This window comes from Euprymna scolopes, chromosome 39 (genome assembly GCF_053919585.1).
Source record: "Euprymna scolopes isolate OS-2025 chromosome 39, ASM5391958v1, whole genome shotgun sequence".
Classification (NCBI taxonomy): domain Eukaryota; kingdom Metazoa; phylum Mollusca; class Cephalopoda; order Sepiida; family Sepiolidae; genus Euprymna; species Euprymna scolopes.
The window spans coordinates 9734960-9761154 of NC_136520.1; the positions used below are offsets into that span (position 1 = coordinate 9734960).

Sequence of the window (26195 nt, forward strand, 5' to 3'; positions counted from 1 at the left end):
TTTAGGGTTAGGTTTATGTTTGGGGTTTAGTGTTTAGTCTTTTGGGATCTGCGTGAAAGGTGAATGCGCAAACGCAGGCAAGCTTTGTTTTACGGTTAGAGTTTAGGGTTAGGTTTATGTTTGGGGTTTAGTGTTTAGTCTTTTGGGATCTGCGTGAAAGGTAAATGCGCAAACGCAGGCAAGCTTTGTTTTACGGTTAGGGTTTAGGGTTAGGTTTAGGTTTGGGGTTTAGTGTTTAGTCTTTTGGGATCTGCGTGAAAGGTGAATGCGCAAACGCAGGCAAGCTTTGTTTTACGGTTAGGGTTTAGGGTTAGGTTTAGGTTTGGGGTTTAGTGTTTAGTCTTTTGGGATCTGCGTGAAAGGTGAATGCGCAAACGCAGGCAAGCTTTGTTTTACGGTTAGGGTTTAGGGTTAGGTTTAGGTTTAGGGTTTAGTGTTTAGTCTTTTGGGATCTGCGTGAATAGTGAATGCGCAAACGCAGGCAAGCTTTGTTTTACGGTTAGGGTTTAGGGTTAGGTTTAGGTTTGGGGTCTAGTGTTTAGTCTTTTGGGATCTGCATGAAAGGTGAATGCGCAAACGCAGGCAAGCTTTGTTTTACGGTTAGGGTTTAGGGTTAGGTTTAGGTTTAGGGTTTAGTGTTTAGTCTTTTGGGATCTGCATGAAAAGTGAATGCGCAAACGCAGGCAAGCTTTGTTTTACGGTTAGGGTTTAGGGTTAGGTTTAGGTTTGGGGTTTAGTGTTTAGTCTTTTGGGATCTGCGTGAAAGGTGAATGCGCAAACTCGGGCAAGCTTTTTTTTACGGTTAGGGTTTAGTGTTAGGTTTAGGTTTGGGGTTTAGTGTTTAGTCTTTTGGGATCTGCGTGAAAGGTGAATGCGCAAACGCAGGCAAGCTTTGTTTTACGGTTAGGGTTTAGGGTTAGGTTTAGGTTTGGGGTTTAGTGTTTAGTCTTTTGGGATCTGCGTGAAAGGTGAATGCGCAAACGCAGGCAAGCTTTGTTTTACGGTTAGGGTTTAGGGTTAGGTTTAGGTTTGGGGTTTAGTGTTTAGTCTTTTGGGTTCTGCGTGAAAGGTGAATGCGCAAACGCAGGCAAGCTTTGTTTTACTGTTAGGGTTTAGGGTTAGGTTTAGGTTTGGGGTTTAGTGTTTAGTCTTTTGGGATCTGCGTGAAAGGTGAATGCGCAAACGCAGGCAAGCTTTGTTTTACCGTTAGGGTTTAGGGTTAGTGTTAGGTTTGGGGTTTAGTGTTTAGTCTTTGGGGTTAGAGTTATGTTTTATGGGTAAGGAATAAGGCATAGGGTTTAGTTTAGGTGTTAGGGCTATGTTGGATGATACAGAATATAAAATGACATTTCTTTCTTCTTTCAGATTAATCTTATATTCCTGTTCAACATTGTTAGAATTTTAATCACAAAACTCAGAGAAAGTCACACAAATGAGGCAGAAACGCTTCGGTAAGAAATTCACGTTTATCTTTATTATGTTTGTTTTCAAGTATCCTTTTAATGTTTGATGTAATTTTGAAATTTCTTCGAAGTTAGTAAACTTTAAAGAAAGGCTACAATTATTAACTGCATTCCGAAGAAGAGATATTTTTTCTTCATTATCATATTTTACCAACCATATACGGTCCTGGATATGCCCTTAAACTATATCCAGTGGTGAGGCCCCAGCATGCGGGCTTTGAGGAGTGTGGATCCACCCTTTAATAGCCATTGCTCCCAGGTCTACTCTGACCCGGAGTAGTAGTACTTGTTAGGGTACCAACTATGGGTTAAATAGAAATTGACTTGAAAATAACAAATATATTCTATTAAAAATGTTTCTTCAAAATCTTTGGATTCGGCATTAAATAGCCTAAAAAGGGTTGATATGCCGTAAAATAAAAAATACCAAACCAAACCAACCATATACAAACATATATATGCGAATTTGTTTTCAACAAAATATAAACACATTTATGGATAATTTCGGCAAAATTACCATATACGGACATTTTCTAACAAAATTAGCATTTACGGATATTTTGTCGACAAGATAATAATATAAAGAAATTTGTTTTATGAAAGCCATTACATACAAACATTTTTCAACGAAGTCATCATATACGGATATAAAACCACAAAATTATCTGATGCCGTCAAATTTTAAACAAAAACGTCATACACTGCGATTGAATTATCATACACTAACCTGTTTCGACCGAATAATAATATACAGACAGTTTTCGACAAAATCATTATATATGGAGAGTTTTTCAACGAAATGTCCTATACAGAGATTTTTTCAACAAAATCATATATTTCTGAATGATCATATACAGATATTATTTAACAATATACAAATATCATGTACAGATATTATTTAACAATATACATATATCATATACAGATATTATTTAACAATATACAGATATCATATACAGATTTTATTTAACAATATACGGATATCATAGACCGATATAATTTAGCAAAATACAGATACCATGTACAGATATTATTTAACAATATACAGATATCATGTACAGATATTATTTAACAATATACAGATATCATGTACAGATATTATTTAACAATATACAGATATCATGTACAGATATTATTTAACAATATACAGATATGTACAGATATTATTTAACAATATACAGATACCATGTACAGATATTATTTAACAATATACAGATATCACGTACAGATATTATTTAACACTATACAGATATCATGTACAGATATTATTTAACAATATACAGATATCACGTACAGATATTATTTAACAATATACAGATATCATGTACAGATATTATTTAACAATATACAGATATCATGTACAGATATTATTTAACACTATACAGATATCATGTACAGATATTATTTAACAATATACGGATATCATATACAGATATTATTTAACACTATACAGATATCATGTACAGATATTATTTAACAATATACAGATACCATCTACAGATATTATTTAACAATATACAGATATCACGTACAGATATTATTTAACACTATACAGATATCATGTACAGATATTATTTAACTATATACAGATATCATGTACAGATATTATTTAACAATATACAGATACCATGTACAGATATTATTTAACAATATACAGATATCACGTACAGATATTATTTAACACTATACAGATATCATGTACAGATATTATTTAACTATATACAGATATCATGTACAGATATTATTTAACAATATACAGATATCATGTACAGATATTATTTAACAATATACAGATATCATGTACAGATATTATTTAACAATATACAGATATCATGTACAGATATTATTTAACAATATACAGATATCATGTACAGATATTATTTAACAATATACAGATACCATGTACAGATATTATTTAACAATATACAGATATCACGTACAGATATTATTTAACACTGTACAGATATCATGTACAGATATTATTTAACTATATACAGATATCATGTACAGATATTATTTAACAATATACAGATATCATGTACAGATATTATTTAACAATATACAGATATCATGTACAGATATTATTTAACACTATACAGATATCATGTACAGATATTATTTAACAATATACAGATATCATGTACAGATATTATTTAACAATATACAGATACCATGTACAGATATTATTTAACAATATACAGATATCACGTACAGATATTATTTAACACTATACAGATATCATGTACAGATATTATTTAACTATATACAGATATCATGTACAGATATTATTTAACAATATACAGATATCATATACAGATATTATTTAACAATATACAGATATCATGTACAGATATTATTTAACAATATACAGATACCATGTACAGATATTATTTAACAATATACAGATATCACGTACAGATATTATTTAACTATATACAGATATCATGTACAGATATTATTTAACAATATACAAATATCATGTACAGATATTATTTAACAATATACAGATATCACGTACAGATATTATTTAACACTATACAGATATCATGTACAGATATTATTTAACAATATACAGATATCATATACAGATATTATTTATACAATATATAGATACCATATACAGATATTATTTAACAATATACAGATACCGTATACAGATATTATTTAACAATATACAGATACCATGTACAGATATTATTTAACAATATACAGATATCATGTACAGATATTTTGAAAACATATACAAATATCATATACAGATATTATTTAACAATATAAAGATATAATATACAGATATTATGTAAAAATATACAGATATCATGTACAGATATTTTTAACAATATACAGATATCATTTACAGATATTATTAAACAATATACAGATATCATGTATAGATATTATTTAACAATATACAGATATCATATGCAGATATTATTTAACAATATACAGATTAAATATACAGATATTATTTAACAATATAAAGATATCATGTACAGATATTATTTAACAATATACAGATATCATATACAGATATTATTCAACAATATACAGATACCGTATACAGATATTATTAAACAATATACAGATATCATATACAGAATATTATTTAACAATATACAGATATGATGTACAGATATTATTTAACAATTTACAGATATCATGTACAGATATTTTTTACAATATACAGATATCATGTACAGACATTTTGAAACAATATACAGATATCATATACAGATATTATTGTACAATATACAGATATAATATAAAGATATTATTTAACAATATACAGATATCATATACAGATATTATTTAACAATATACAGATACCATGTACAGATATTATTTAACAATATACAGATGTCATGTACAGATATTATTTAACAATATACAGATACCATATACAGATATTATTTAACAATATACAGATATCATATACAGATATTATTTAACAATATACAGATACCATGTACAGATATTATTTAACAATATACAGATATCATGTACAGATATTATTTAACAATATACAGATACCATGTACAGATATTATTTAACAATATACAGATACCATGTACAGATATTATTTAACAATATACAGATACCATGTACAGATATTATTTAACAATATACAGATGTCATGTACAGATATTATTTAACAATATACAGATACCATGTACAGATATTATTTTACAATATACAGATGTCATGTACAGATATTATTTAACAATATACAGATATCATGGACAGATATTATTTTACAATATACAGATATCATATACAGATATTATTTAACAATATACAGATACCATGTACAGATATTATTTAACAATATACAGATACCATGTACAGATATTATTTAACAATATACAGATGTCATGTACAGATATTATTTAACAATATACAGATATCATGGACAGATATTATTTTACAATATACAGATATCATATACAGATATTATTTAACAATATACAAATACCATGTACAGATATTATTTAACAATATACAGATATCATATACAGATATTATTTAACAATATACAGATACCATGTACAGATATTATTTAACACTATACAGATATCATGTACAGATATTATTTAACAATATACAGATATAATATACAGATATTATTTAACAATATACAGATATCATGTGCAGATATTAAATAACAATATACAGATATCATATAAAGATATTATTTAACAATATACAGATATCATATACAGATATTATTTAACAATATACAGATATCATATACAGATATTATTTAACAATATACAGATACCATGTACAGATATTATTTAACAATATACAGATATCATATACAGATATTATTTAACAATATACAGATACCATGGACAGATATTATTTAACAATATACAGATACCATGTACAGATATTATTTTACAATATACAGATACCATGGACAGATATTATTTTACAATATACAGATATCATATACAGATATTATTTAACAATATACAGATATCATATACAGATATTATTTAACAATATACAGATACTATATACATATATTATTTAACAATATACAGATATCATATACAGATATTATTTAACAATATACAGATATCATATACAGATATTATTTAACAATATACAGATATCATGTGCAGATATTAAATAACAATATACAGATATCATATAAAGATATTATTTAACAATATACAGATAGCATATACAGATATTATTTAACAATATACAGATATCATATACAGATATTATTTAACAATATACAGATATCATACAAAGATATTTTTCACAATATACAGATATTATATACAGATATTATTTAACAATATACAGATATCATATACAGATATTATTTAACAATATACAGATAACATATACAGATATTATTTAACAATATACAGATATCATATAGAGATATTGTTTAATAATATACAGATATCATGTGCAGATATTATTTAACATTATACAGAAATCATATACAGATATTATTTAACAATATACAGATATAAGATACAGATATTGTTTAACAATATACAGATATCATGTACAGATATTATTTAACAATATGCAGATATCATATACAGATATTATTCAACACCATACAGATATCATATACAGATATTATTTAACAATATACAGATATCATATACAGATATTATTTAATAATATACAGATATCATATACAGATATTATTTAACAATATACAGATATCATATTCAGATATTATTTAACAATATACAGATAGCATATACAGATATTATTTAACAATATACAGATATCATATACAGATATTATTTAACAATATACAGATATAATGTACAGATATAATTTTACTATATGCAGATATCATATACAGATATAATTTAACAATATACAGATATCATGTACAGATATTATTTTACAATATAAAGATACCATATACAGATATTATTTAACAATATACAGATACCATATACAGATATTATTTAACAATATATAGATACCATATACAGATATTATTTAACGATATACAGATATCATATACAGATATTATTTAACAATATACAGATATCATGTACAGATATTATTTTACAATATGCAGATATCATATACAGATATTATTTAACAATATACAGATATCATATACAGATATTATTTAACAATATACAGATATCATATACAGATATTATTTAACAATATACAGATATCATATACAGATATTATTTAACAATATACAGATATTAAATATAGAGATTATTTTACAATTTACAGATACTATATACAGATATTTAACAATATTCAGATATCATATACAGATATTATTTAACAATATACAGATATCATATACAGATATTATTTAACAATATATAGATATCATATACAGATATTATTTAACAATATACAGATATCATATACAGATATTATGTAACAATATATAGATACCATATACAGATATTATTTAACAATATACAGATATCATATACAGATATTATTTAACAATAGACAGATATCATATACAGAAATTATTTAACAATATACAGATATCATATACAGATATAATTTAACAATATACAGATATCATGTACAGATATTATTTAACAATATACAGATACCATGTACAGATATTATTTAACAATATATAGATATAATATACAGATATTATTTAACAATATACAGATATCATATACAGATATTATTTAACAATATACAGACATCATATACAGATATTATTTAACAATATTCAGATATCATATACAGATATTATTTAACAATATACAGATATCATATACAGATATTATTTAACAATATACAGATATCATATACAGATATTATGTAACAATATACAGATATCATATACAGATATTATTCAACAATATACAGATATCATATATAGATATTATTTAACAATATACGGATATCATATACAGATATTATGGTACAATATACAGATATCATGTACAAATATTTTTAAACAATATACAGATATCATGTACAGATATTTTTAAACAATATACAGATATCATATACAGGTATTATTTAACAATATACAGATATCATGTACAGATATAATTTAACAATATACATATATCATATACAGATATTTTTAAAAATATACAGATATCATGTACAGATATTATTTAACAATATACAGATATCATGTATAGATATTTTTAAACAATATACAGATATCATGTATAGATATTATTTAACAATATACAGATATCATGTACAGATATGATTTAACAATATACATATATCATATACAGATATTATTAACAATATACAGATATCATGTATATATATTATTTAACAATATACAGATATCATGTATAGATATTATTTAACAATATACAGATATAATATACAGATATTATTTTAACAATATACAGATATAATATACAGATATTGTTTAACAATATACAGATATCATATACAGATATTATGTAACAATATACAGATATCATACACATATATTATTTAACAATATACAGATATAATATACAGATATTATTTAACAATATACATATATCATATACAGATATTATTTTACAAAATTATATATTATATTATAAATATACGGGCATTTTTCCCAACATTATAAGCTGACATTTTTTCAACAAAATCATCATATAAGGAAATTTTGTCAAGAAAATTACCATATACCGACATTTCTCCACATTATATATCGACATTTTTAACATCTGTGACCGGTGTAAAAGTTCCATTAAAGTCAGTTATTATAATAATAATAATAATAATAATAATAATAATAATAATAATAATAATAATAAGGCCGAGGTGTTAGCACAGACCGAACCTCCACTTTATAAGTGCTCAGCGAACTGGGATCTTGGGGAGGCTTATCGCCACTCACATTCCAGTAAAGACCAATGGCCACGGACAACGAGAAATAAGTGGCAAGCAGCTCTTGAGATAATGCAAATTTATTTGCAAATCTTATCGAAAGAGGTAGATAGTACTGGAAAATCTGGAGAGACATGTTGTCACTCAGCTTCCAGGGAACACCACAGGGTTATTCAATGAGATCTTTGATGGCATGTGTGAAAGCTCCTTGCGAGTCAATAATAATAATAATAATAATAATAATAATAATAATAATGATAATAATAATAATACCAATAATAATAATAATAATAATAATAATACCAATAATAATAATAATAATAATAATAATAATAATAATACCAATAATAATAATAATAATAATAATAATACCAATAATAATAATAATACTAATAATAATAATAATACCAATAATAATAATAATAATAATAATAATAATACTAATAATAATAATAATAATAATAATACCAATAATAATAATAATAATAATAATAATAATAATAATACTAATATTAATAATAATAATAATACCAATAATAATAATAATAATAATAATAATAATACCAATAATAATAATAATAATAATAATAATAATACTAATAATAATAATAATAATACCAATAATAATAATAATAATAATAATAATAATAATAAAAATACCAATAATAATAATAATAATAATAATAATAATAATAATAATAATAATACCAATAATACTAACAATGAGAAAAAGAAGATTTTTGTTTTACTTTATTCTTGCTACTAATGAGTATACGGGTTATATTTTGAAGAGATGCGTCGTCAACTTATTACTTATTAATTATTAATTCTTATTTCCAAATATTGAGAAAAAGTACGTTCTGTTAAGATTTATGAGAAAATATCTTTTGCCATCTCTGAGTTTAATGGTTAAATAGTCGCTTCCAAGTGTCAGGAAGAAAACTGGAAAGAGGAAAAGGTACAACAAAACTATCCTGCCTTGACAAAGTTCAGAATAGACTTCGTAGCCTAGTGGAGGATGCCATTTTTTTCTTCCCTTCAACTTCTTTCTCAGAGAAGAAACGTAGAGAGCCTGACTCTTTCTTATCGTTATTTTCATGGCAAGTGCTCGTCTGAGCTCCAATCTATGGTCCCTACCCCCTAGCCAAACCAAACATTCACGAGAAACACTCGTCTGGCTGTAAACACTATCAATAATTCCCCCCACTCTTTATCTGTGCTTAAACCTAAACGTAGATTCCATGGACAAAGCTTTTTTTTTTTAGAACTACACATCTGTGGAACTCTCTTCCGTTTACCTGCTTACCAGCATACTACAATATGGCCGTCTTCAAGTCCAATGTAAACAAGTTCTTGATGAGTAGTTTTCCTTAAGTTATCCAATTTACCAAATTTACATTTCTACTAATTACTATGCTATTGTCCTTTTGACCAATGTGCACTTATAACCTTTATCCTTGAGTAGCCTCTGGGCCTGGATAAGTGGGGATTCCTTTGTAAACCAAAAAGGGTGGAATAATTTTCTCGCATGCATAAAGATATAAGGAATAGGCTTAGTGAACAAAAAGATGGATAGAAAGTTATTCACTAATGATTACGACAGAAAGCTCAATATATTTTAGAATTGGTTTAAGGAGTCTCAATGAGTTCTGCGACATTTGCCGACAGTTAGGAGGGGTTTGCGGACAGGCTTGGGTTTGTGACGGTTTACGACAGTTAGATTTGAGAAGAGTTGTATGTTGTACAGTTGAAAGCAGGTTGTAGTTTTGGTTATATTGAGAAATCGTTTTGGGGTCGAGATGAGGAAATGAGTTGAGCTACCAACTGACGAGGACGGGCCTGGATTGTAGACGTAAATGTGAGCCATAACGTTCAGAGGGTCGATAGTGTCACACACGCGCATACACAGTGAAACTGATATTTGCAAAATGTGTCGGAATTTGTTTTATTTTATTTTTATATACTTGTAATCCACTCCGCCATCTCGGCTTCCGACAATGTGAAAAACGACGACACGGCCAGAAAAGAAGGCCACAAAACAAAGACCGAAGAATTGGCGTTGGGGTCGGTGTTTGTTGCCGAGCGGTGTACGACGTTCTTTTAAAATAGCGTCTTAAGGAATGAACACGTCATTATAAAATCCAAATTGTTAATCTTTGTCTTTAGAAAATAGGAGACATTTTCTTTTGTTCTGTCAAATTTTATTTTGAGACAGCGTTCCCAATCTCAAAGATTAAATGGCCAATTCTTAAAGAAATTAACCCGTTCTTGTTTTCGCGTTTTCAGGAAGGCGGTGAAGGCGGCTATCGTCCTGCTTCCGCTGCTGGGCATCACGAATTTCGTTGTCATGATCGAGCCGTCCCAAGAGAACGTCGTCCAGTTCGGCGTCTGGGCCTACACCTCGTTCTTTCTCATCTCATTCCAAGGATTCGGAATTTCATTAATTTATTGTTTCCTCAACGGAGAGGTGAGTAGGATGACGAGCACTTATCGTGGAATGACACTAGATTTTATGATTTCTTCACTTTCCCACCTCTCCCCCCCTCTCTCTATCTCTCCCCCCCTCTCTCTCTCTTATATATTTATCTATCTTTCAGTAGATATTGTTCGTCCTCATCATCATTCTCTCTCACTCTGTTTTTAAATATATTATTATACATCTCTCTCCTTATAATTCTTCATTCTCTCTGTCTTTTAACTCTATCGATTTATTTCTTGTTCGATTTATTACTCTCCCTCTCTCTCTCTCTTTTTCTCTCTCTCTCTATCTTTATCTCCCTCCCTCACTATCTACCTATCCTTCACTCTGTCTCTCTTTCTCTCTATCTTTCACTTACATATACACTCTTTTTATCTCTTGTCTATATATATATATATATATATATATATATATATATATATATATGGAGAGAAAGAGAGAAAGAGATAGATGGATAGATAGATAGATAGATAGAGAGAGAGAGAGAGAGAGAGATGGGACAATTCACATATTTTTCCCGATTCCGATACAATTACCGATTTCGTACAAAATTTTCGATTCTGATACGATTATAAATTCTGATTCCGATTCAAATCTTTATAAATCTCTAAATATAGTCTGTTTATTATACAAACACTATTGGTTACATATGTGCATACATGTTTCAGTTGAGTCCCAATTAAGAGACAATACTTCATCAGATCAGAGAAGAGTCTCTTCTCTGATCTGAGGAAGTGTTTATATAACAAACACAGACTATATACCAGCTCTGTCCTTCATTGAGCACTCTTAAATAATAACGCGGGTTTCATTGGATTAACATCTAGGAAACTAATCGATACAACCATTATCTGAAATCGACGAACCCACCTTCTAAGTGTTCTGACATCAAAATGCGCCGATACACGTCTATCGGTTCAATATTTTTCTGCATGGAGGAAATCAATGACGCATCTCTGCTTCTGACGTACGTCCTATTCGGGGGTTGTTCTCTAAGACTCTCACATCGTCAATATCTGCAACAGAGAAATTGAACTTTCAAGCCATTTATTTCATAAGTTCAGTCATTATAACTATGTAATTTCAATCTTCTTTGATCGGTTCGGACGGAATAGAAGGTATTATTTTTGGAATAGCTATCATATATATCACTTACCTGTCCAAGAGAAAAATATTTTTTTTTACAAAAAGCACTGGTTTAAGGAAAATATGAATCTTAGTTAAACATATTAAGAAAATATACACAAATAAATATTTTCAGTCTGAAATAATATATTCGTTTTCGCTCATATATATATATATATATATATATATATATATATATATATATATATATATATATATATATAGCCAGTAGAGTTTTTTCCTAGAAGTACATCCAATGAAACAACATGTGTCTACCAAAATAGTGCTCAATGAGTGAACAGAGCAGGTATATTTATTTTATTTATACAAACATTAATGGCTACATATGTGCATACATGTTTCTGTAATCACCCACGTTGGGGGATTACGTCTTCAGGCCAAGAATTCGACGGTAATTCTTGGCCTGAAGACGTAATCCCCCAACGTGGGTGATTACAGAAACATGTATGCACATATGTAGCCATTAATGTTTGTATAGATAAAATATATATATATATATATATATATATATATATATATATATATATATATATATATATATGTCATCCACATACAGTACTCTTTCGTTGTATCGCAATATATCACTGCGGTATACACATCTCCTCAACTGTGGATCGAAGCTACAACCGTACCATTGACAGGCGGTAGCTCTCATCATCGGACCACGAATCAGTGCTGTAAATATTTCTCCTCGTGTGTATATTAAATCCACAGTCGCCCATCACAACAGTGCTCTAACGATCAGCATGTTTACAAACAAATTAATAGTGGGCTTCGCTTAATACCCCAAATACGCATCGGGTGAAAATATATTTACAAAGTGCTCGACCCAAAGAGGGGAACTTTAATTGTCACATATACAAATATATATATATATATATATATATATATATATATATATATATATCAAACGTAGTATACAACTGTGAAGTTATAACAAATAATGAAACTAAAGTATATCTGGGGAGCACCGGAACTTGCTTTAAGGACAGATATCGTAATCACCTAGCATCGTTTAAAAATGAAACTGAGAAAGAAAAGAACACCAAAAATAACGAAAACAACAACAATGTAAATAAAAATGAAAACATCATAACAATAGTGACAACTACAACTACTATAACGGAACTAGAAACAGAACAAATAGTAATAGCGAAAACAATCGGAAAAAACAAAGAAAAACTCAACCACTTTAGCGGTATGGATCGAAATCCGTGAAATCGCCCGGGAGGAAGCTTCACATGCCTCCATACAGTAACTTAGTCCAGGATATATGTTATTCTACATTGCACTCTAGAGAACCTGCTGTTGCTTTTATAAAAATTATTTTGTATAAATTTCTTTCTAGTTAACGAAAAAAAAAACATTAAGAAATTTAAGTGCGAGGTTTGAATCTACTGACCACGTCATGCAAAGAAAAAAAAATTACGTTAATTTTCAAGTCATATAAAATTCTTTGCAGTTAATAAAAACCAAATTAAGAAATTTAAGTGCGAGGTTTGAACCTACAGACCACGTCATGCAAATAAAACACGATATCAATTTACCCACATGAGAATTTTCACAACCCCTTGTTCTGTCGTTGTTGCTAAGCGAGGACATGGAAAAAATTGCTTAACCGATGATAGATAAATCAAAATAACGGTTTCGATTATGGATTATCGGTAATTATCGGGGGTATTCTGCGACAAAACTTAACTAAGATCACTCCCAGCCGTTGTAAAATGCTCTTACGGTTGTCAACGTGTTAATGTTGATTTATTTGTAAGAAAATTGTGTTAAAATAACTTAAACGTAATACGGAAATGGGCGATGTAAAAAAAAAAATGGAGAAAGTATTAATTGTTTATTTGGATAATTTTAACGCGAACAAAAAAACAATTGGGACGCTGAAAACGTACACAGTAAAATAATACGTTTTATTGTCGCGTTGGTTATTTGTTTAATGTACGAATGCGCAACCAGAAGTCGTAAACTGGATGTTGGGTTACAACACCCGTTACAAGGTCGTTTGAGTTTTGTAATTATATAGATTATGGATGATAACGACTACCCGTTGTCAAAATTTCAGCTTTTCACAGTTGTCATTTCTAACAGATACTAGGTTTTTAAATGTTGCCCCTTAGTTTTGGACGCTATTGTATATATATAATTTATAAATTATGGTTCCTGTATCGTGTTAACTTTTATACTGGACTATTGATGTCCTGCTTTTTTTAGTCGTCTTATTCTTCATCGTTCTGCTCTGTATATAATTTTTACTTCGTGCCATAATTGTTGATAGTTTCCGTTTTCACTCCATTGTATGCTCAGCCATCGACTACTTTTCAACTCCACAACTGATGATGTTTTTGTTTTTGTTTTTTTTTTCTAATCGTACTTTCAGTTGAAGACGTGTCTTATCTTTTTATATTTTTTCATATCTACAAGTTCTTAGTTATCATTTTTTCCGGAAAGTGGCAGGGGGGAGCGGCTTGACTCGCATAAAATGTTTCCGGAGAGTTCAATTGCTCCTAAATACTACCCTGATGTCATATGGATTACATATTCTTTGAAGTTCTTTTTTTCCACAAACCTTTCATGTATAATATACAAACTGTGGTGAGTGGTGTCTTTTAGTGTGTGGTCCAGATTTCTTATTGCTGATTTCATGATATTTGGATCTGAAGTTGGGGGTCTCTTAAACCGTCTATCTTTATCTTATATGTAATACTGTTACTATATATTACTTTGTTTATTGTTGGAGGCAATGGATGAATATTTTCTTATCATTAAATGGATGGTAAAGGTTGAAGTTTGTATGCTGTCTCGTGAACGTTGGCTTTCGATATACATATTACATAAATCTCTGACCACTACGAGTTATCAACACGTCTAGGAAGAATAATGTGTTATTATATTCCGTTTCCATCATGAATTGTGTAGGTGGACAGAAAGAGTTCAAGTGCTCCACTTATATGTGAACATCTTCCTGGTAGAACCAGAGTATGAATGTGTCATCCACGTATCGCAGTCGTAGTTTGTATTGACCCTAAGAGTATGAATGTGTCATCAACGTATTGCAGTCGTAGTTTGTATTGACCCAGTACTGGGGGAAATGATGATCTCTTCGCCAAGGTATATCACAATCTGGTTACAATGACTAGCAATGATTATTTCCACGAAGAGACCGGAATTCTCGATGTACGATGGAGATTGGGAAGATTACATCTACTAGGAAAGTCAAATCGGCTCAATGGATGCCATGCTGAATCTGGGGTGCTGACAGTCGGCTTTAGGGAATATCGTCTTATGAAGGTCGTATAGACGTGGCAGATTGCTGTAATGCTAAACAAGCTGTTTGTATTTTGACGGTAATATTATGTCCCTGTTCCCTGAGAGGCTGTGGCTGATTTCTTTCTATTTTAAACGTATCCTGTACCTTTACAAGGCCACCATTCGTCATTGTATAGAGTATTACTGTCACATTTCGGCTGGTGCATCTGCAATTAGTCTCTAACTCCTGAACAGGGTACAAAAGAGAGTCGCCAACCTGATAGGTCCTGAACTGTCATCTAAGCTTCAATCTCTGTCCCGTCGACGAAATGTTGCATCGCTCTGTCTGTTTTACAAGTATTTTAATGGTCGATGCTTGTAACACATCGACATAAATTCACTGACAAACCTGATCAGCAGCAAAGTCCCACCCCTACACAGTAGAGAACCATAGATGTAAGAAAGCATTTTACTCCAATAGTTTATTTCCCAGAACTGCTAGACTTTGGAATTCACTTCCCGGTTCCTGCTTCCTCAACTGTGCTGACATGCAGAAATTCAAGTGTAATGTAAACAAACATTTTACTGCTCAACTCCCTACATAGTATCCCTGCAATTTATGCCCCCGATAGGAGCTGCCTATATCAAAGTGGCACTGTGCCTTGATTGGAGTGAAAATGTAATATGAAAAAAAGTACAATTCTTTTTTTGATTTACAGTAGCAACCGAATCATATTGGTCCTGGATATGACCTAAAACTATATCCGATGGTGAGGCCCAACCTTGCGGGCCTTGGGGAGTGTGGAAGCCACCCTTTAATTGCCATTGTTCCCAGGTTCACTCTGACCCGGACTGGTAGTATTTGTTAGGGTCCCAACTATGGGTTAAATTGAATCTGACTTTAAAAAATATATATACTCCATTAAAAATTGTTCCTCAAAATAACTAGATTCGGCATTAAATAACATGAAAAAGGTTGATATGTCGTAAAACAAAAACAACCAACCAACCAAATCATATTAGATATGCAAACTTTTTGCAATATTCCGCGCTAGCCAATTAAAATTGTATTATTCCCTTTGTCTGATATGATATCATCATTACTACTCAGTAAGTTGATAGGTTATACGTCTTCCTTTGAGATGTAAGTCTTTGGAGGCTTTGAATTCTTGAGGGAGTTTCTCCCTTTCCAGCCTAGCTCATCTTTTTTGCCTTGGCTTTATTCAAGTCTGTTCTGCTATTGGAAGTATGGAATCTGTTGGTGAATCCGAAAACTTTGTTTAACATTGATTCATCAGATGGAATTATAAAACTATGATGTTTACGTTTGTTGACTTACTTATTTCCTGGATTGAATTAAGTTTTTTTTTTTGTTTTTTTTTTACATAGGCATCACCACTTATCAAGGCCAAGAGGTCATCAGAGGATAAGGGTAAAAGAGTGTGCAGTAGTCAGTTGGACAATATAGTAATCGTTTGTAATGGAAATTGTTTACCTTGGATTTGAAGACAACCATATTGTAGTCAGCTGGAAGGCAGGCAAACGGAAGACAGTTCCACAGACGTGCAGTTCTAAGAAAGAAACTTTGTTCATGGAATCTACGTTTAGGTTTAGGCACAAATAAAGAGTGTTTTTGGCTATACGAGTATTTCTGGTAAAGCAGAGACAGACTCGCAACACCTCTTCTGTGAAGAGAAGGTTGCAGTGAAAGGAAAAAGACATTCCCTACAAGGCTACGAATTCTATTTTGAACTATATCAAGGCAAGATAAGTCTTTCTAGCAGCTCCTTCCCAGGTGTGGCAACAGTACTCCATCCTTGGACGTACTTGGCTCTTATAAAGGTAGAGAATTGCACCAGCAGTGAGATATCTACCATTTTTCCAGCGGCCTTGGCAACGTATTTGATGTATGTGTTCCATTTCAGATCAGGAGAAAAGTTCAAGCCCAGAAGTTTGTCAAAACATGAATCCTCATCAAGACAACAGTCGTTCATGTAAATATAGAAGCTTGGTTTTAGATGCATTAAAAGTAACAAGCCACCTCTTTCCCCATCATACCACGTGCTCAAGATCAGAGGAGAGAGAATCAGAGAGAACTTGATCGTTTACTGTCCTTGATGTGCTACCATAGATAGTAGTGTCATCAGCATAAATGTCTCCGAATAATGTAAGGATGTGATTTGAAAGATCTCTATCAAAGAGTTCCGTTCAGAATTCTCTTTAGATTCTCGAGTTCGACAAAAAATCTTTCCGTGTTTGATAAAACACATTTTTAAAAATGTCGTAGGTTTTATCGACCGAAAGGTTTTGAAAATAACATCCAAGATGAGAACAGTAGTTCGAAGAATCTGAATAATGCGAATAACCGATCCTCATCTCCAACAAATCAGAAACGTGAATGTTATGGGTTGTGTATGTGTGAGTTTTGGGGATTTTCCTTTTCACAAATCGCATTCATAGAAAATCCAACATCTGTAACACTGCGTTGGGGTTGTCTATGGTAGAACTAAACGGTCTCTAAATAAATTGAATCTTTTAAAACCTTAACAAAGACATGATTAATGGAATCTTACTTTCTATTAATCTATACAATTATATAAAAGAAAATGTCTGTGTGAGTTCGTTCCCTATTGACTCCGAAACGCCTGGGCCGATTTTTTGTGAAGTTTTACACCTGTTTTGTTTTGTTTTTTTTTATTATGTGTCTGGCAGTATTGTTAGATAAGTTTTGTACCGGAAAGGTCTTCGATAAGTATCAATAATCAAAATAATCCGATGAAAGGAGGAGCAAGAGATTTTGGCCAAAGTTAACACCTTACACCGCCTAACAACACAAATACTTTTGAGAAGTTTTATTACCGCTCAAGCCGAAAGGTCCAACATATAAAACCAACAGTAGGTTATTTGATATGACAGGGTGCGTTCGAAATGAGTGTTTCTGTTTAAAGCATAATTGCACCATGATACTTTTGCCTTTTGTATTTTAAAGTTTAAGTCAAGCCATTATATATGTTTATGGCAGAATGAAACGACCTCTAAAACAAATCTTTCAAAAAATTAATAAAGAAATCTAACTTTCTATTGATCTGTACTATTTTATAAAAGAAACTTTGTCTCTGTGTGTTAGTGTGTATTCGTTCCCTATGGATTCGAAAACGACTGAGCCGATTTTTACGAAATTTCAGACCAAGGTACTTCATATTATTGGCAGTGTTCTTAGATGGGTTTTACCGGAATGACTTCAATAAGTATCGATAATCGATAATCGATAATCGATAATCGAAATAATCCAATGAAAGAAAACATAGGCGATTTTGACAAAAGTTCACACCTTACACCGCCTAACAACACAAGTACATTTAAAAAGTTTTCTTACCGCCCAAGCCGAAATGTCCAACATATAAAATCAACAGTAGGTTATTTGATATTACAGGGTGCGTTCGAAATGAGTGCTTCTGTTTAAAGCACAAGTACAACAAAATACTTGACTTTAGCATTTTAAAATTTAAGTCAAGCCATTATATATATATATATATATATATATATATATATATATATAACTACTTCATTTACTTACATAAATTTAATATACGAAAGTATATACCATAAATAAAAATACTAATAACGAACAAGATAAATGCAATTGTAGACACCGCACACTCTGCCCAGTCCAAAACAAATGTCTAACAAAAAGTGTAGTTTATCAAGCAACAATATTTGCGAAAGAAAACCCGAATAACAAGAAATATTACATAGGCATGACTTCCTAAGATTTAAAAACCCGATACTATGACCACAAAAGTACATTCAAAAATAAAAAACACCGTATAAAAACAACACTAGCGAATAAATACTGGGAACTCAAAGAAAGCGGTCATTCGCCGGTAGTCGAATGGAAAATAATGAGACAAGCTACCACGTGCAGACATTTAGACGACCCATGTAAATTATGCCTCCATGAACAATTTGCTATCTTGTACTTTAAAGAACCTCAAAATCTATTAAACCGTAGACGAGAAATAGCAAACAACTGTGTTCACAAAATAAAACTTACTCTAGGATAGCGATACAAAATAGCTTTAAAACTAACCATAACAATAGAAAACAAACAAATAAATAAATTAAATAAACATGAATATACATAAACGATCACACATATGTATATATATATATATGTATATATATGTGCATGTATGTGTGTACACATAGGTATATTTATATATATATATATATATATATATAAAAAAGGAGGGAAAAGATCTACCTAAAACCACTAACCCAGTTCAAAAACAGATCCTTTGTTCGATAAAATGCATGCCCATTGGCTGATAAGAAAGGGCGCGGTTGATACTAAAAAGCTGATTGGCTAACTAGAAATCCTCAACATATATAAAAACAAGTAGTAACCACAGAATTCGCGCATAAGCCTGACGAATCCTACAGTGGATGAAACGCAGAATATTCAGTGTAGCTTAATCGCCATATATATTTTATAAATTACTATATATATATATGTTGAATGAAACGGTCTCTAAAAATGAATCTTTTAAAAAATGAATAAAGACATGGTTAATGAAAGGTAAATTTTTATTAATCTTTAGTATTTTATAAATGAAACTTTGCGTGTAGGTCTCTGTGTGTTTGTGTGTATGAGTTCGTTCCCTATGGACTCGAAAAAGACTGGTAGATTTTTATGAAATTCCACACGAAGGTACTTTATATGTCTGGCAGTGTTCTTAGATAGGTTTTGTATCGGAATGTCTTCGATAAGTATTGATAATCGGTAATCGAAATTATCCGATGGAAGAAGAAACAGGCGATTTGGACCAAAGTTAACACCTTGAACCGCCTAACATCACAAGTACGTTTTTATTACCGCACAAGCCAAAAGGTCCAACATATAAAACCATCAGGAGATTGTTTGTATATGGCATTCGAAATGAGTGTTTATGTTTAAAGCAGAATTTAACAAAGATATTTAACTTTTGCATTTTAAACTTTAATTTACTCCGTTATATATGTCTATGACAAAATGAAACGGTCTCTAAAAAAAAACTTAATCTTTCAAAAAAAAAATGGATAAAGGTATGGTTAATGGAATCTAAATCATATAAAAGGAATTTCGAGTGTGTGACTCCGTTCCCTATGGACTCGAAAACGGCTGAGCCGATTTTTATGAAATTCCACACAAATGTACTTTATGTTCCTAGCAATGTGTTCTTAGATTGTATCGGAATGTCATCGATAATTATCGATAAACGATTATCAAAATAATCTGAAGAAATAAAGCAACAGACGATTTGGACCACAGTTAACGCCTTATACAGCCTAACATCACAAGTGAATTTGAGAAATTTTACTACCACAAAAGCCTAAAGACCCGACATATAAAATCAGCAGGAGGTTCTTTTATATGACAGGAACGCGTTCCAAATGAATTTTTCTGTTTCGAGCACAATCGAAACATGATACTTGTATTTTGCATCTATAAACTTTAATTTAAGCCATTATATACAAAGATAATTTTATAAAATTAAGAGTAGATTCTCTACAGTGCAATGTAGACAACAAGGTATTATTGCGGGGAGGCATGCGAAGCTTTCTCCTAGTACACCACGATGTGACCCCAACTAGAGCAGGCAATCAATTGATTTGATTGAAAAATAGCCGATTTCACCGATTTCGATGGCAATAAAAATATGAGCGTGAAACATTATTTAATCATCATTCAATCCCGCGCAACGTCGGGTCTCTTTGCTAGTTATTTGTATGCATAAATAATCAAAATGTATTCCTTGGTTTGTAGAAGTGACATTTTACTGTATAATTTATGTTAGACGTATTGTTATTTCTTTATAATTTTTGCTTTGGATTATCTATCTCTACTCCTATAAATTCGTTTTTATTTTGTGTGTATTGATATTCATATTAAACCCCCCTCTTTTCTATTTATTTAAAAAGAAAATACAATTTTCTCATATATTGGTTGTGGAATTGCGTTCACTAGTAAAAGATCTAGCTAATTTGCATATTCTTTTAAACATTCATTTTAATTAATTCCCTATTAGTTTCTCCGGTTTTCTTATGGGATGATCATCGTTAGTTAACTATTATGTGTAGATATTCATGCAGATATTCTACTTGATTTATATTTGCATAATATTTGCGTAAAAAGTTTACAGGAAACACAAAATTGTTTCCATATATATTTATGTATACGTATATATTTTTGTTTAATCTATAAAAGTGAACGTGTGTTTGTGTGTCTGTATATGTATATTTTGCTACGCAATAACTCTGTCAATTTTCAGTTTACATACTCGAAATTTGATATACAGGGTACTGAGATTTGTTCGGCCAGAAATTTGGCACTTAGAAGGTCAAAGGTCAACGATATTACCTTTGAGAACTCTACCAAACACCTCCGACAATTTTGTATCTAAACACTTGAAATTTTAGATATTGGTTCCTTGGACATGGATGAAACTTAATAACTTGATTTGAGCCCAAAACAATAAATTTTAAGGTGTCATAATAGGGGTCAAAGTTTTTAAAAATTGACCGCTTTTTTATACTCAACATATACATCCAAACACCCAGTCAACGCCTGGTTGAAATGCAAGGTAAAGAATAATTCATAGTTTACTGCAATATTCTCGTCCACGTTGAGCTTAAAACTACCTTCTTTAGTAAGCATAAACGTAGTCGTCTTCCATCATGATAATGCTCGTCCTTACACAGCACTACTGGCTAAAGATCTATGAGAATTTGGTTCTGAAATCATGCCTCATCCTGCATATTCTCCTGACCTATTTTTCTCTGATTATCACTAGGGCTAGGACAACAGCATATTCTTTTCATTGTTTTGACTCTCGAGTGTGTATCTGTTGATATCTTATATGCTTTTATATAAAGTAATGTGGTTCTCGGTTGATTATCCGGGTCTTACTGTGTCGGATATATACTTGAGAGTCGAAACAATGAAAAGAATACGCTGTTGTCATAGCCCTAGTAATAATGTACAAGCAATTCTACGACTAGCGAAGAAGCCAAAATCAACATTACAATCTGTATCAAGAAAACAATCAGAAAACGCTTTTGCGCTTGTATAGAGAAATACACAATTTAATTAACAGAAAACGCTTTCATATATTATGTTTACTTACTAATATTGGGACTTTTAATCGGAATCGGGGATCGTAAAAATTCATATTTGGTGGAGTAACGTAATCTGATATCAAATAACGTTGCTTTTAAAATTAATTTTCTATTATTGGTACTCAGCATTTTGTTTTACTATGGCGTCAAATGGTTCAGGGTCTCCTAACGAAGTCTCCTTGACTGAAACATTTTGTCGCTACAAGCATATATTATGTGTAGTAATCGAGATACAGTCCTGTTTCGTTATATCACAACTCAATTTTCACTTATTTTGAGAACTACAAAACCACTTAAATGGTCTTAGGATCACGAGAAGAGATTGAGCAAGAGTTTGATTCAGATCTTCACATTAGAATCTGAAGATTCTTTACGGTTGTTGTTGTTATGAATAAAGGTTCTGAAAGATTCGATTTTAGATCAGCTTAAACTTTCAGATCGACCTAATACTTCCTTCCTTTCCGCAGTTCATATTCAAATTACAAAGACAAAATATAGTATTACTCTAAATCGATACGACGAAAGAGGTGAAACCTTATATGGAAACAATGTCTTTCTTCTATGTCCTATTAAATGTCATTATTGTGTTGTTTAATTTATGTATTACATTTCATATTGTATTTATATGTTTTTTTATTAATTACTCTTTTTTTGTATTCTACTTTTTTAAAGATCTGTATTATTATTATTATTATTATTATTATTATTATTATTATTATTATTATTATTATTATTTATGTTATTATTATTATTATTATTATTTATGTTATTATTATCATTATTATTGTTATTATGGTTATTATTATTGTTGTTATTATTGTTACTGTCATTACTATTATGATAATTGCTATTATTGATATTATTGTTGTTGTTAATATTATCATTATTATTATTATTATTATTATTCACTAGTTTTACACAGGACATCATACAAAGAAAATTTTGTTATTATTATTATTATTATTATTATTATTATTATTATTATTATTATTATTATTATTATTGATAATAGTAGTAATAATAATAATGCCATTATTGTTGTTATAATTTCTATTACTATAATTATTATTATTATTATTATTATTATTGTTATTGTTATTATTCCTATTATTCTTATTATGATTGTTCCAAAATTTAACTGTTGCTCCATCGCGTCAATTAAAACAGTATGATAGCAAATATATAGCGTATATATATATATATATATATATATATATATATATATATATATATATATATATATATATATTTCGTATTGAGCACTGTTGTATATATATATTTATATATATATGTATATATATATTTATATATATGTGTATTATTAAAATTGTATATATGTATATACATGTATATACATACGTTATATATATGTATATATATATATATATATATATATATATATATATATATATATATATATATATATGATCGAAAACAGAATTAATTGATAAAAACCGTATGTTTTATTTAATTATTGTTTAATTATTTATCCCTTTTTCCATTGGTTAAAATTATTAGAAAGAAGAAATTAATATAAGAAAAAACAGAAAGCTCATATTAATTGTTCAAAACCAATTAGATTAATTTATCCCTGACGATGAATCCTGCGGGATTAGAAAGGACTCGGACCTAGGATTATATAAGCCTGTTCCGCTCAGAAGTGAAGACTGTTATTTGGAAGCTGGAAAGGATCGAAAATAGAATTAATAGACAAAAATGTCTATTTTATTTAATGGAATAAATAAATACATATATTTATACATATATATATATATATATTATATTTGTCTTTACGTAACCAGTAATTTATTGCTACACAGTCATGAGCATGTTTCGGTCTTCTATTATTTAGTAACTAGAGACCTCTTCAGGCAACAACACTTATTTTCTGAAAGCGGAATTCTTAATGAAAAACGAAAATCAACTTTCAACAAAAGAAGGCTTTTTTGTAAACGGGTCAGGAGGGTGAAGTTCAGCTGTGCGGATAACAGGGTCGATTGGGTCCGGATTTATTAGTTTATTTATTTTCAAATTTGCTTATTTACTTGTTACCCGTGTATTTATTCATTCATTTTCATGCTGGTGTTAGGGAATGGATTTTGTCGGGTTAGGGGTTCAGGACTTAGGTTCTAAAGCCAAAGTGTATGCAGATGCTATCGTAAACAAGTATGCGGTTCGCCAGTCTGCTGCCCGTTGCCAGTCTGAGATTATGTGAGGCAAACTGAAAATGTAACTTCCTCTACTTTCGTATTGACCACTGTTGTATTAACCTCGGTATATTTCACTGGTTACCCTACCTTTGAAAAATAGCAACCTCAAATTATATATATATATATATATATATGTGTGTGTGTGTGTGTGTATGTGTGTGTGTGTGTGTGTGTGCGCGCACACACACACACACATATGAATAACAGAGCCAGAGAACGGCAAACTTATATAAACCTAAAGCTACTATTTATAAAGAAGGATGCAGTCCCTGAATGTTGCATCAATCGCTGTGAACTTTAGAACTATAATAAATTAAAGGAGAGGCAAATGAATTTAATTCGTTTCAGGAAATCAAGACAAAAACAAACAAGGATGCTGTATCCCGATACCATTTTTCTTTTAGATATAATCTCTTTATTAACATAGGGGGGAGAAATGGTTAGCATCAAATAGAGTATTGGAGGGAATCTATGGGGAACTTATATATCATCTCTACAATTAATTAAATGGAGTCAATTTTTCCTGTTTCCGAAAAGACATACGAAAAAAACACTGGCGTCACAGATTAATCCAATACCTAATGCATGGTATTATGGTGATTATTTTAACAATCGATTTGTTTCAATTTACTAAATTCTTGCCATAATTCCGAGGAGAATCGTTCTTCCAAACAAGTCATATTAGGAGGTTATAGCAAGATACTTCCTCCCTCATTTTTATGTATTCATCCTACCCCAGTTTACACCGTTATCATATATTTCAATTTTTATACGCGTTATAAACCAGTCAACTATTACTCATTTAATCTATAAATACTGAATGCTCCTTGTTGGTTTCGATTTCCGTCTCCAAACAATTTGGTTGGTTGCTCAGATTTTTTTACAGTTTAATAGATTAAATTTTCGAACACGTGAATAATGATGAAGCTAAATTTCAAGAACTAGCTTTGACATAAACGTAGAAAGCTCCGCTTACCACAGATAGCAATAAGCCACATACATAAGTGATTACTACACTACCACCTTACATTCATTAACCCTTATCCTCGAGTGGACTTCGGGCCTTGATAAGTGGTGACTCCCAAGTAAAATAAAAAAAAGTATTAGTTTTTTTGTGTTGTTTTGTTCTTTTGTTTTTTCAATGAATACGTGGTT

At 30.2% G+C, this 26195-nt stretch overlaps 1 protein-coding gene across 10 annotated transcripts in view; it reads left to right on the forward strand.

Moving 5' to 3' along the window:
* LOC145263644 (PDF receptor-like) overlaps positions 1–26195 on the forward strand; it is a 787341-nt gene that overhangs the window by 695338 nt on the left and 65808 nt on the right. For 9 of the 10 annotated variants that reach the window (XR_013864585.1, XR_013864584.1, XM_080120502.1 and 6 more), the window contains exons 10-11: positions 1366–1451; positions 11079–11259. Coding sequence is in view for 8 of the 10 variants with exons in the window: in XM_080120502.1 (XP_079976628.1) it covers positions 1366–1451; positions 11079–11259 (267 nt within the window). In the remaining 2 variants the exon portion in view is untranslated. Of the gene's footprint in view, positions 1–1365; positions 1452–11078; positions 11260–17061; positions 17314–26195 lie in introns of those variants that run through there. The other variant, XM_080120503.1, reaches the window with a different exon arrangement.